We start from the raw sequence: 14,866 nt of genomic DNA, 5'->3' as shown, positions 1-14,866 counted from the left end.
GTAGCCTATTGGATCATTTTTATCAAGCAGTAAGTTAGTGTTCTTAAACTATTGTCGAAATAATTGAGGTACACTATTGGATGCCATTGAATGGGAAATGTGTTCTTAAAGACTAGATTTTATTTTGAATTTTGTATGACATGAGCTTTGTGTAGAGTTGTTGCTTCATTATAATTCTGAGTTGTGGGGTGCCTGGGCGACTCAGCTGGTTAAGCGCCCTCCTCCTGATTTCCGCTCAGGTCATGATCTCATGGATCTTGAGACTGAGCCCCACTTGGGCCTCTGCTCTCAGCACAGAGCTTGCCTAGGATTCATTCTTTCTCTTTCTGTCTCCCTCCCTCCCTCTCTCTATCTCTCTCTCTCTCCCCCTCCCTGCCCCTCCCCCCTCTCAAAATAAATTTTGAAAAAAATTTTTTTTAATCATCATGATTTGGGTTTATCCATGACCATATTGACTATGGTTATATATGCCTGGCTTTGGTCTGGAACTTTCAAATGGATTTAAACATAACAGATTTTGTTGAGTTATATAATTACATGTAAATTGTCTTTAAATTTTAATGTCTGTAGCACGTTTATACTATTTGAAATTTGATGTCATACTTGAAGAGATATTTTTAGTAACAGCTTTATTGAGATATAATTCATATACTATGAAATTTGCCAATTTAAAGTGAACAATTCAGTGCATTCACAAAATTGTGCAGCCATCACCACTGTCTAATTCCAGAACATTTTCATAGCTTCAGAAACACCCTGTCCATTAGCGGCATTCCCCATTTTCCCCTTCCTCTAGTCTCTGGCATCCTCTAATCTACCTCTGCACCTATGGATTTGCCCATTCTGGACAGTCTGCATAAGTGGAATCATACCATATATGGCCTTTTGTGTCTGGCATATTTACTTAGCAAGTTTTCAAGGTTCATCCATGCCGTAGCAGGTATCAGTACTCCCGTTTCTTTTTATTGTTGACCAGTATTCCATTGTATGGATATACGACATTTTCCTATTCTGTTCTGATGGACATTTGGATTATTTCCACTTTGGGGCTCTTATGAGTAATAGTGCAGTGAACGTCTGTGTGAGAGTTTGTATGTGTACATGTTTTCTTGCGTATACACGCCGGAGCTGAAGTGCTGGATTGTATAGTAACTCTATGGTTAACATTTTGAGCAACTGCCCGACTTTATTTTTTTAATGTTTATTTATTTTTGAGAGAGAGACAGAGTGTGAGCCGGGGAGGAGCAGAGAGAGGGAGACACAGAATCCGAAGCAGGTTCCAGGCTCTGAGCGGTCAGCACAGAGCCCGACGCGGGGCTCGAAGTCACGGACCGTGAGATCGTGACCTGAACCGAAGTCGGACGCTCAAACCGACTGAGCCACCCAGGCACCCCTGATGTTTGTTTATTTTTGAGAGAGAGAGAGACAGACAGAGTGTGAGCAGGGGAGGGGCAGAGAAAGAGGGATACAGACCCGAAGCGGGCTCCAGGCCCTGAGCTGTCAGTACAGAGCCCGACGCGGGGCTCGAACTCCCGGACAGTGAGATCATGACCTGAGCCAAAGTCGGACGCTTAATCCACTGAGCCACCCAGGCGCCCCATTACATTTATTCATTTTTGAGAGAGAGACAGAGCACAAGCGGAGGAGGGGCAGAGAGAGAGAGGGAGACATAGAATCTGAAGCAGGCTCCAGGCTCCCAGCTGTCAGCACAGAGCCCGACGCGGGGCTCAAACTCAAGGACCATGAGATCATGACCTGAGCCGAAGTCGGATGCTTAACCGACCAAGCCACTCCACTCAGGCACCACCCGTCCCACCCCCCCCCCCCCCCCCCGCTTTTTTTAAAGTTTATTTATTTATTTTGAGGGAGGGGCAGAGAGAGAGGGAGAGAGAGAATCCCAGGCAGGCTCTGCACTGTTAGCACAGAGCCTGACAGGGGGGCTCGAACTCACAAACTGCCAGATCATGACCTGAGCCAAAATCAAGATGCTTAACTGACTGGGCCACCCAGGAACCCCACCAGACTCTCTTCTAAAGTGGGTACGTCATTGTATAGTCCCACCCACAGTGTCGGAGGGTTCCAGGTTCTCCACATCCTTTGCAGCACTTCTTACAGTCTGTCTTTTTTATTGCAGCCATCCTCGTGGGTGTGAAGTGTCATCTTACTATGGTTTTGTGAAGAGATTTTTCAAATTGAAAACTTTGTGTATTAGAAAGGGTTATCTATTGTGCATTGTATGTCTTTATTAAAGTCAATATTGGAGGGAATATGTAAGAATAATAAATAATGCAATTGAAATCACTTTAACACTGAAATAAATGATAATTATAAGAAGCAAATTTAAATTACTGTGGTGCCCGATCCTGACTTTTTTTGTATATTTTACCATATAAACAAAGGCATTCGACCACATAAACAAAGGCAGCTCTCAATTCGTGTTTAAGATGGTCTTTCTTTGCCATGTTCTGATGTTCATGTAAGTTGACTTGTAATTTGAAAGTGATTGCAAAATTACCAAGCTTTTTTTTCTTTACTAGAAAGAAATTTCTGAAATTTCTTTCCTAGAAATCCAGAAATCTTCTGGAATATCTGAATATTTTAAGATAATAAAAATGGACATGATTTCTTCTGGTAATATACATAATAATATGACTCGTAAATTGGGGAAAATGGACATTCAAGAACAGAATACTGTGTATTATTTTGTCTTTTGCTGATGATAAGCTTCTCCTTTTCACTCTGTCTCTGTTAGCTACTCTTTTTTTAATTTTTTTTTTCAACGTTTATTTATTTTTGGGACAGAGAGAGACAGAGCATGAACGGGGGAGGGGCAGAGAGAGAGGGAGACACAGAATCGGAAGCAGGCTCCAGGCTCTGAGCCATCAGCCCAGAGCCCGACGCGGGGCTCGAACTCACGGACCGCGAGATCGTGACCCGGGCTGAAGTCGGACGCTTAACCGACTGAGCCACCCAGGCGCCCCTCTGTTAGTTACTCTTAATAGCTTCTATGGATCCTTTCAGAAAACTTTAATACATATATATACTTTTGTGGGGTGTTTTGCTCTTTGCTTTTTTTCACTTAGAAATTTAAGTTTTAAAGCCCCAGATGTTAAATTGCCTTCTACTTCTCTTAAATGATCAGATAATTAGCTTTTTTACAGGCTGTTATAGGATCTTATTAAAGTAAATATCTCATTCTCTAAAGTGCATGCTCTTCATGAGAATGTCTAGGATATTGAAAGCATGTTGCGTTTTACATGAAGCATTCTGCCCAAAGTTGCTTTTTCTTAATATAATTACCGTGTAGTACATGGAGCACTTTTTCTTTCCCCATGGTCTCTCCTGCCAACATTTTGATAAAATCACCACTTGGGAAGAGGATGAGACAAAGGAGAGGAAAGGGGGAAGAATTTAATGATTGCTCATTTTTCCTTTTTTAAGTATTTACAGTTCATCTCTATTCAGGGCTGAGTGTTTGTGCAGGAGAATGTTTAGTCTGTGGTCATATCAGCGATTAAAATGGTAAATCCAAAACCTATTTTAATGGAATGGGTATAGATGGGGAGTTGGTGGGGATCATTCTTCCTCATGTGTTTTGGTTAAGACTTAAGTACCTTACAGACATAGTAAACCTGCCCTATGCCAAATACTTGAGGAGACACGGTAATGTAACAGTTTCAACATCCTACAAGAAGATAAAGGGCAAGGAAATGAACAATAGAGACATTTATTGGGCATCTATATGTCCCAGGCACATAGGAAATGAAGACTTACTCTCCTGACAGCAGTGGGGCTGAAGTTTGAATCTAAGAATTTTTCCAGTTAGCTGGGCTGTGAGTTGGACTTTGAAAGGAGGCACAAGTATGTGTTAATATGTAGAAAGCAAAGTGAAGGACTTTTATAGAGGCATGGAGATGGGGATAATTAAATTTCATCTGGGGCACAGAAAAACAGCCTGTTCAGTTATCAAGTGGTACCGTATTAAGTAGCTGCTGTGGTTTAGTGATTTGATGAATGACATTGTGTGAATGGTGTTTGAAGATTATCTTATTAATAAGCCTAGGCATATATATATATATTTTAACAATCCAATAAACTTACTCAGTTTCCTAGTTATATGTGTACTGTACTTATTATAAGTGGAGTCATAAAATATGTAACTTTTTGAAAGTGGCTTTTTTTACTCAGTGTAATGCCCTTGAGGTTCATCCACGTAATGTGCGTATTAGTATCTTGTTCATATTTATTGCTGAGTAGTATTTCTCTCTATGGGTGTACCATAGTTTGCTTAACCATTCACCTGTTGAAGGATATTGGGGTAGTTTCCAGTTTGAGGCTATTATGAATAAAGCTGCTATGAACATTTATATGTAGGTTTCTGTGTGAACATCTGTTTTTATTTCTGTGAGATAAATACCCAAGCGTGAAAATGCTGAGTTGTACAAGTCCACTTTCAATTTTAAAAGAAACGGCCAAACTATTCTCCAGAGTGACTGTACCATGGTTTTGTTTTTTGTTTTTTTTTTTTATTAATCATTAGCAATGTAGGAATGATCCAGTTTCATCACGTCCTCACCAACATTTACTGTTATCACTTTATTTGTTTTATTTTTTTTTAATGTTTATTTATTTTGAGAGAGCGAGCGCGAACAGGGGAGGGGCAGAGAGAGATGGAGAGAAAGAAATCCCAAGCAGGCTCCGTGCTGTCAGCACAGAGCCTGATGTGGGGCTTGATCTCACAAACTGAGATCACGACCTGAGCCAAAATCAAGAGTCAAACACTTAATCGACTGAGCCACCTAGGCACCCTGGTACTATTACTAATATTATTAATAATAATAGTGATAATAATATCAATAATAATAAAGTGATTAATCACTTTAAAAAACATTTTTGTTAAGCCATTCTGATAGGTTATCCATCTCCAATGAATTGCTTTTGCACCTTTGTCAGAAATCAGTGGGGCTTCAAATGTCTATCAGTGGATGAATGAAGATGTGGTATATATACACGATGGAATACTATTTGGCAATGAGAAAGAATGACATCTTGCCATTTGCAACTACGTGGATGGAACTGGAGGGTATTATGCTAAGTGAAATTAGTCAGTTAAAGACAAACTTCATGGGGCGCCTGGGTGGCTCAGTCGGTTAAGCGTCCGACTTCGGCTCAGGTCACGATCTCACGGTCCGTGAGTTCAAGCCCCGCGTCGTGCTCTGGGCTGATGGCTCGGAGCCTGAAGCCTGCTTCCGATTCTGTGTCTCCCTCTCTCTCTGCCCCTCCCGTTCATGCTCTGTCTCTCTCTGTCTCAAAAATAAATAAACGTTAAAAAAAAATTTAAAAAAAGACAAACTTCATGTGACTTCACTCATATGAGGACTTTAAGAGACAAAACAGATGAACATAAGGGAAGGGAAACAAAAATAATATAAAAACAGGGAGGGGGACAAAACAGAAGAGACTCTTAAATATAGAGAACAAACAGAGGGTTACTAGAGGGGTTGTGGGAGGGGGGATGGGCTAAGTGAGTAAGGGGCATTAAGGAATCTACTCCTGAAATCACTGTTGCACTATATGCTAACTAATTTGGAGGTGAATTAAAAAAAAAAAAAAAATCAGCAGGACTTATTTGTGTGAATCTATTTCATGGTTCTTTGTTCTGTTGTGTGTATTTTCAGCATACAGATCCTCTTCATATTTTATGGGATTCATACCATTTCATTCATACAGTATTTCATTTTGGGGGAACAGGTTTCCACTTATTTGTTGTTCATATATGGAAATGGGGTTGGTTTCTTGTATTGATTTTTTTGTTTTTTTGGTTTTTTTGGCAACCTTGCTAAACTGTCTTACAATTTCTAGGAGCTTCTAGATTTCTTGGGGTTTTCTTTATAGACAATCATATCATCTAAAATAAGGGCAGTTTTATTTCTTCTTTTCCAACTTGGGTGCTTTTTATTTCTTTTTCTTGCTTTATAATTATGGGTGACTAGTACTGTGTTGCCTAAGAGTGATGAGAATGGACAGCCTTGCCTTTTTCCCAGTTCAGAAGTATTCAGTCATTCACCATTAAGTATGTTGTTTGCTGTAAGGTTTTTTGTAGGTGTTCTTTATGAGGTTGAAGAAGCTCCCCTCTTCCTGGTTTGCTGAGAGCCTTTTATTATGAATGGTGTTGAATTTTTTAAGGATGTTTTTCTGTGTCAGTTGATACATGATTTTTCCCCCCTTTGGCTTGTCAATATAATGTGTTGCAGTGATTGATTTCTTTTTCTTTCATAATGTGTCATCAGCCTCACATACCTGGAATGCATGGTGCTTGGTTGTGGTGCATTAGCTATTTTGGATTCAATGTGTTAATATTTTGTTAAGGATTTTACAGTTAATTTCATGAGAGACATTGGTCCGTAGTTTTCATAAAATGGGTTGGGAGGTGTTCCCACTTCTTCCATTTCTGGAAAACATGTAACATGACTTAATTCTTTCGTCAGTGTTTGGTAAAGTTCTGGGGATTTTTTTTTAAGAACTGTTCAATTACAAATTTGATTTCTTTAGTAGGGTTAGTATTATTCAGGTTATCTAGTTCATCTTGGCTGAGTTTTGATAGTTGTTTTCAAAGAATTGGCCCATTTTTTTTCTAAATTGTGGAATTAGGAACTGAAGTTGTTTGTGGTATTCTCTTTTTTGAAAATTTGAGGTAAAAGTCACATAACCATATCCACCATTTTATTTATTTTTTATTTATTTTTTAATGTTTATTTATTTTGAGAGAGAGAGAGAACACACTCGTGCCAGTGGGGAGGGGCAGAAAGAGGGTGTGGGGAGAGAGAGAGGGAGAGGGAGGGAGAATCTCAAGCAGGCTCCATGCTATCAACATGGAGCCTGATTCGGGCTCGATATCATGAATCTTGAGATCACGACCTGAGCCGAAATCAAGAGTGGGACGCTTAACCCACTGAACCACCCAGGTGCCCCAAAACCCACCATTTTAAAAGTGTGCATTTCAGTGGGTTTTTTTTAGTATAGTCACAGGATTTTGCAACCTCTGTCTAAATCCAGAACATTTTCATTATCCCAGAAAGAATCCTGTTCCTCTTAAGCAGTAACTTTCGTTGTCTTCTTTTCCTAGCCCCTGGCAACTAGTAATATATTTTCTGTATGGATTTGCCTGGTTTGGACATTTCATATAAATGGAGTCATACAATTTGTGGTTGGTTTATTTCACACAGCATAATGGTTTCAAGGTTAGCCATGTTGCATATATCAGTACCTGCTCCTTGGCTCGTGGTCCCATCATTCTGACCTCTGCTTCCGTTATCTCTTCTTCTCTGACTCTGGCTCTCCTTCCTCCCTCTTATAAAGAAAGACCCTTATAATTACATTGGGCCCACCCAGATCATCCAGGGTAATCTTCTCATCCTTGATTTAACATAATAACACATGCAGTCTTCTTGCCATATAAGGTAACATTCACAGGTTTCAAAGATTAGGACATGGACACTTTGTGGGGGACCATTATTCTACCTGCCACACGGACATTGGATTTTTTGTTATTGTCCACTGCTCCCTGAGCTTCTATTCTTTCTCTTTTTCTTTCTTTTTGTTTTTTTTCAGTCCATTTTCTCTCTGTTGTTTAGATTGAGTATACTTATTGATCTTGTCCTCAAGTTCACCAAATTTATCCTCCATCATCTATTAGTATCTAATTAGTATCTAATAGGTACTATTAAACCTATCCAGCACTTTCTTATTTTGGAAATTGCATATTTCAGTTGTACACGTAATTTCCATTTGGTGGTTTTAAAAAAATAACTTCTGTTTCTTTGCTAAAATTTTCTATTTTTTTATTTAGGGGAATTCTTAATTGTTTATCAAAGCATTTTTATGATGACTGCTTTAACATTTTTGTCGGATAACTCCAAATTGTGATTCACTTTGCTGTTGACATCAGTGTCGTTCTCTCTCTCATTCAAGTGTGTTTTTCCTGATTCTTGGTGTGCGATTTAAAAAAAAAATGTTATCCTGGGCATTTAAGATATTAATATGAGGCAACTCTTGATCCTGTTTAAGTCTTCTGTTTTAGTAGGCGATAACTCCATTTAGGTTTAGTGTGTAGGTCCTGGCCTGCTTTTGTGCGATCAAATGCTCTACCACTGAGCTATACCCACTCTGGCCTGCTTTTGTGAGCTGGGTAATTCCTATGATAATTTAGTTTTCAGAGCTCTGCATTGCTGTTCTCTTCTTTATTATTCTGGCATCACAGGAAGTCCTGCTTGATCTCTACAGGTGCTGCTTGCGCTGACTGGTGGGTGTGGGTCCCCATCTCTGCTACTGCTAGGGGCAGATTGCCTGGACATTGCCCCAGGTGGGGCAAATCTGGTCTGCTTCCGTCTGGGGCTGGGGTGGAGACCCTGCTGATGCTGATGCTGTGATGACTGGGGATCCTCCACTGTCCGGGATAAGGACTGGGGAGTCTGTCTTCCCTCTAGGTCTCTGCTAAGCTTCCCCCTTCACAGTCTTTGGCCAAAAAGCAAGATTTTCTTGTTTGTCCGTCTGTGTTGGTGGTTCCCGGTTTCAGGCTGTTCTTGTGCCCAGCCATGGATATATGGGAGATAAAAGGAAAACCCATTGAACTCACAGTGGTGCTTTTCCTCACATCCCAAGGCCCCTGGCTCATCCACCTTCTACTTTTAGGGTCATCTTATGATTGTCTGATGAATTCTTTCTAGGGTATTCAGTTGTATTCAGAAGAGAGGAGCAGGGAAATGGGAGCCTGTGCCATCATACTCAGGAACTGGACCTGTAGCCTTTTGATTCTTCCTCCCTGCTAATATTTATTAGCAATTCTATGAAATGGTCAAAGGCCTTTGCTTTTATTGACACCCTGCTTTTTAGGGTGTCATCTGTTGTTGAGTGTAGGAACAAGATAAGGATTATTCTCTTGTTAAATTGTGTGGGAATTAGAAATGTCATGTTCTTATCTATTCATCTATTCATTTACTCATTTATGCATTTATCTTTAGGGAGCGGAGCAACGGCTGTGGTCCAGGCAGCGTACTGTGCCCTAAAAAGGAGAAAGTGGCAATCAAACGGATAAACCTTGAGAAATGTCAGACTAGCATGGATGAACTCCTGGTATGCACATCTCCTATTTATTACTTGGAGAAATACATTTCTATGTATATTCGTGTTGGAGTGAAAAATAACCAGAAATTTTTTTATTGCTTTTCTAAAAAAAAAGGTTAAGTAATGTTTTTTGTAAATTTGTAAAATAAGTAAGATATTATAAATTAAGTACTGTTTATTGTAAAATTTATAAAAATCCAGGGAAACAAAAAAATTAGTTGTAATCCTCTCATTCTGAGATTAATACTTGCTATATAGTTTTTTAGACTGTGTACATTTAAATATCTTTGTGTTTTTATGATAATGAGCCATCTACTTGTTCTTTTCATTGAAAATTTAATCAAATTTTTCTGTGTCTATATGTATGAATTAAAATGCTTTTCAGTATGTGTGTGCTTTTCCATTACGTAGGTAGACCACATTTTATTTAACCCATTTCTGGTATTGGACAATTTTTTTCTCTTTTTTATTGTTATAAACCTCGCTTCCTCACTCGTCTCTTTCCTTAAACTAGTATCATGCTGGTATCATGCAGTTACGATACCTGGGTTGAGTGGAATGTGCTTGAAAAGGCTTTGGCCTCCCAGGAACATGGTACCAGTCTGCATTCTGACCATTGATGCAAGGTGAGAGGCAGAATGACCCCCAAGCAGCATTGCCTTCTCCAAAGGCTGGGGAAAAAGAGAGGAAAGGGAGACTCAAGGATTAGTAGCTACAAGAGATGTTCGGTGGCATTAAAAGCTAGTCACACAGAGATTGTTTTGTACTTTTATGAGCCCTGACACCCAGAGCTGTGGGTGTGTAGTCAGTTTCAGCAATAAGACATGAGGTAGATTTTCAAATCATTTCACTTTGTAAATCCTCAGTTTCTTTGGCCTAAAATGGAAATAATAATATCTGTTTTGTGTACTTCATGAGGTCTTTCTTGAGGCTCAAATGACCCAGTACCTGAAAACTATAAAGTGCCATGCAAATGTGAACTAATATTGTTATTTTCTTAAGTATTTGTCTAAGATCATGTGCAGTTAGTGATAGAAAGACAGGAGTTAGGCCTGGGGTGATCTGCCAGTCCAGAAGTCTTTCCGCTCCCAGACTGGATTTAATTTCTGGTGTAACCTGCACTGAGTATCAGGGAAGACTGGAATAAAAGGAAAAGGGATAATAGAATTACACATTGAACTTTCAGCAGAGGAAACAGATGCATTTCTTTAGGAGTTGGTAATGTATGAGCAGAAGCTGAAAAAGAAAGTTTCTGGTATGATCTTGAGCCTCTCTGGTGAGAGAACATACACTTGAAGGGAGATGCTGCTGGAAATCCTACACAGTGATCTTGGATTTACGGATGTCCGCAACCCCTTAGGGCATCATTTGGATATTGAACTGCAGTGATCATACAAAAAGGCTATAAATCGTAAACTAATTCTTTTGAGGAAACACAGTTTTTTTTTTTAATGTTAATTTTTGAGAGAGAGAGAGAGAGAGAGAGAGAGATAGCACCTGTGAGGGGCAGAGAGAGAGGGACAAAGGATCTGAAATGGGCTCTGACAGTGGAAAGCCTGATGTGGGACTCGAACTTACAAACTGTGACATCATGACCCGAGCTAACGTCAGACAGTTAGCTGACTGAACCACGCAGGTGCCCCTTGAGGAGAAACAAAATTTTTACCCTATATAATTAAGACCGGAATTTGAGAAGCCCAGTATGAATTTGTATCATTTGTCAGTTACTTTACATAACCCTTAAGGAGAGCTTAGAGGTGAATGAAAGTCTTGTTATTTATTACTTTATGATTAAAGAAATGAAAGTTCAAAGTTTAAATAACTTGACTGTGTTCATATGACCATAATAGCAAACATCTTTTCAGTGATAGGCACTTAAGTGTACTTTACCCTCCTAAGTGCCTCCCATGAGACAGGTAGTAGCTGCATTTTAGATGAAGGAAGTAAATCCTACGATAAGTGACAGGGTCCGGATTAAAAATCAGGTCTTTCTGAGTCAGGTCTATCGTTTTCTACTTCACATAATGCTAACTAATTATAATCTTGCTTCAAAAGTAGAACATCTGTTCTCAGATGTTTGACATCTTGAAAGAAATATTTGTCTATTAACACTAGGGCCTTACTTGTAGAGGAATGCGTGTTTGGCATAGCTCGGTAAAAGAAATAGGTTAGCTTTTTCGCCATGGGTTTGCCTCCAGAACACACGTGTCGTGAAAACCACCACTGAACCTAGACCAAAATGGGAAAAGACTCATATCAACATCGTCGTCATTGGACACGTAGGTTCGGGCAAGTCAACCGCTACTGGTCATCTGATCTACAAATGTGGTGGGATTGACAAAAGAACTATCAAAAAATTTGAGAAGGAGGCTGCTGAGATGGGAAAGGGCTCCTTCAGGTATACCTGGGTCTTGGAGAAACAAAGCCCAACGTGAACGTGGTGTCACCATTGGTATCTCCCTGGGGAAGTTTGAGAGCAGCAAGTTCTACATGACCATCATTGATGCCCCGGGACTCAGAGACTTTATCAAAAATATGATTACAGGCACCTCTCAGGCGAATTTGAAGCAGGTATCTCCAAGAAGGGGCAGACCCGGGAGCATGCCCTTCTGGCTTACACACTGGGTGTAAAACAACTTGTTGTCGGTGTAACAAAATGGATTCCACTGAGCCCCCCTACAGCCAGAAGAGATACGAGGAAATCGTTAAGGAAGTCAGCGGCTGCATGGAGGAAATTGGCTACAACCCCGACACCGTAGCATTGGTGCCAATTTCTGGTCGGAATGGTGACAGCATGCTGGAACCAAGTGCTAACGTGCCATTGGTTCAAGGGATGGAAAGTTAAGTGTAGAGTGGCAATGCCAGTGGAACCACGCTGCTTGGAGCTCTGGATTGCGTTCTGCCACCTGCTCGTCCAACTGACAAGCCCTTGCGTCTGTCCCTCCAGGATGTCTACAAAGTTGGTGGTATTGGTACTGTCCCTGTGGGTCGAGTGGAGACCGGTGTCCTTAAGGCAGGCCTGATGGTCACTTTTTCTCCAGTCAGTGTTACAACTGAAGTTAAAGTCTGTTGAAATGCACCATGAAGCTTTGAGTGAGGCTCTTCCTGGGGACAACGTGGGCCTCAGTGTCAAGAACGTATGTGTCAAAGATGTTCGTCGTGGCAGTGTGGCTGGTGACAGCAAAAATGACCCACCAATGGAAGCAGCCGGCCTCCCAGCTCTGGTGATTATCCTGAACCATCCAGGCCAGGTCAGTGCCGGATATGCACCTGTGCTGGACTGTCACACAGCTCACATCGCCCGCAAGTTCGCTGAGCTGAAGGAGAAGATGGACCGTCGTTCTGGAAAAAAGCTGGGAGATGGTCCTGAGTTCTTGAAATCTGGTGACGCTGCCATCGTTGATATGGTTCCTGGCACGCCCATGGGTGTCGAGAGCTTCTCTGATTGTCCTCCTCTGGGCTGTTCGCTGTTGGTGACATGAGACAGACGGTTGCTGAGGGTGTCATCAAAGCGGTGGACAAGAAGGCAGCTGGAGCTGGCAGAGTCACCAACTCTTCCAGAAAGCTCAGAAGGCTAAATGAATATTATCCCCAATACCTGCCACCCCAGTCTTAATCAGTGGTGGAAGAATGGTCTCAAAACTGTTTGTGTCAGTTGGCCATTTAAGTTGAATAGTAAACAACTGGTTAATGACAGCAATGCATCGTAAAACCTTCAGAAGGAAAGGAGAATGTTTTGTGGACCATTTGGTTTTTGTGTGTGTGGCAGTTTTAAGTTACTAGTTTTTAAAATCAGTACTTTTTAATGGAAACAATTTGGCCAAAAACCTGTCACAGAATTTTGAGACCCACTAAAACGAAAGTTTAATGAGAAAAAAAAAAAAAAGAAATAGGTTAGATCTCCATCATTTTGCCCACCTAGTCCAATAAGCTCTAGATTGCAAATATAGTATTTATATATTTGACAAATATGTGAAGGGAGGAGGAGAGTGACTTGTAGTAAAGCACATTTAAGATAATTGGCTTTTTTGGGGCGCAAACAAGTAAGGTCCCACCAAAACCTGAAGAAACATCAGGAATATAAAGAATGTTGGATTTATGTGTGGTATTTGTAGGGTCAGGAGCTGAGATCTGAGTGAGAAGGGCTCTGTTTCTGAGAGTCGAGAAGCCCTTTAAGTTTATCTTAAAAATCTTTTAGATCAACATACCAAACTTTTGGTGTTGTGATTTTTAATTTTTTTTTTCAAAATTATCTTTACAATAACGTAGAAAGGGTGCTGACGCGAACCAGATTATAGGTGCGTATCCCGTGTGACAGTTATCAGTGAGGAGGCAGTATAGCGCTCCTTTCTTTTGTCAAAATGTTTTCTTGTCTGACAGCCTTTGCTAAGTGTGATTGGGAAATCAGCTGTCAAATTTTACTACATTTATTTTCTCCAGAGTTATTATTCCCAGGCACACTATGCAGTATTTTGAGCTTCTTCTCTTCTCTGGTAGATACTAGGACTAGATTCATTGGACAAACACTTGAGGGGAACATGAAGAGACTTAAAATGTCTTTCTATCTACTAGGAGGCTCACAATCCGGTTGAAGAGTTAAAACTCTCGGGATGCCTGGCTGGCTCAGTCGGTTAAGTGTCTGACTCTTGATCTCAGCACAGGTCTTGGTCGTGAGTTCAAGTCCTGCGATGGGCTCCACCCTGGGCATGAAGCCTATTTGGGGGGGAAAAAAAAATGTAAGACTCTTGTGTCCTATACAAGGCCAAGCATGACAAACACCTGGAAGAGGTATTAAGTACTTTGAAGTAAGAGAGGAGGCATCCTCCTGGTTACAAAAATGGAGACCTCCGTGGAGATGTTTGTGTTCTGGCCCACCAGAGCTGGGGGATACTTTGAACAGAGATAGAAACCTTACTAGGCAGGGGTGTAGAGTTGGGAAAGAATTCTTTTTATGTATATATTCATAAATATTAATATCCCTGAAACGTTTTCATAAAATAATTTTAATTATGTGGGGCACACACTGATTTTCTATTTCTTTTTTTGTTTCTAACATTACCTACTTAAGTTTGTTTCCTGGCCCATGTGGGTTGCAGCCCATAATTTGAGGTACACTGGGCCATACAAAGAGGTATTAAGATTCTAAATTCAGGCAGTGACAGTAAAAATGGAAAGGAAGGCACATTCCCTAGACATTTTATTGTTTTATTTTATTTTATTTATTCTTTAAAGTTTATTTATTTATTTTGAGAGAGAGAGAGAGAACAGCAGAGGGTCAGAGAGATCTGACCTAATTCCAAGCAGACTCCACACTGTCAGCGCAGAGCCTGATGCGGGACTCAAACTCAAGAACCACGAGATCATGACCGGAGCCAAAACCAAGAGCTGGACGCTTAACCAACTGAGTCACCCAGGTGCCCCCTGCTCAGACATTCGATAGATGGAAGAATTGTTTGTTTCATATTGAGCATTCCATGAGGGCAGGGACTTTATTGTGTTCACTCTGTATGAGTGAATAACTTAACATCACTTGGGGGCCTGACTGAATGGTGTGAAACAGATGAAAACTGCTTGCATTGGGGTAATCAGAAAATCAGGAGTAAATGTTACAAATGGAGATGCGTTCCAGGAATGAAAAGTGATCATTAAGCAATACTTGAGAGCTTCCGGTGGAGAACGAAGTCCACACAAAAGCTGTGGCAGCAGCAGGTAACGGGACTGTCAAGAAAGCACTTTTAGTAGG

The 14,866-nt window shown here is 40.6% G+C and overlaps 1 protein-coding gene and 1 pseudogene across 1 annotated transcript in view; both read left to right on the top strand.

Moving 5' to 3' along the window:
- OXSR1 (oxidative stress responsive kinase 1) overlaps positions 1 to 14,866 on the top strand; it is a 105,035-nt gene that overhangs the window by 13,032 nt on the left and 77,137 nt on the right. Inside the window, 2 exon segments of the mRNA XM_043595740.1 lie at positions 9,021 to 9,056; positions 9,059 to 9,132. Of these exon segments, the coding sequence (XP_043451675.1) occupies positions 9,021 to 9,056; positions 9,059 to 9,132 (110 nt within the window).
- LOC122492155 lies at positions 11,395 to 12,932 on the top strand (annotated as a pseudogene).

This window comes from Prionailurus bengalensis, chromosome C2 (assembly GCF_016509475.1).
Source record: "Prionailurus bengalensis isolate Pbe53 chromosome C2, Fcat_Pben_1.1_paternal_pri, whole genome shotgun sequence".
Classification (NCBI taxonomy): Eukaryota; Metazoa; Chordata; class Mammalia; order Carnivora; family Felidae; genus Prionailurus; species Prionailurus bengalensis.
Note: the sequence above shows the minus strand (reverse complement) of the source record. Positions and strands in the feature narration are given on the sequence as shown.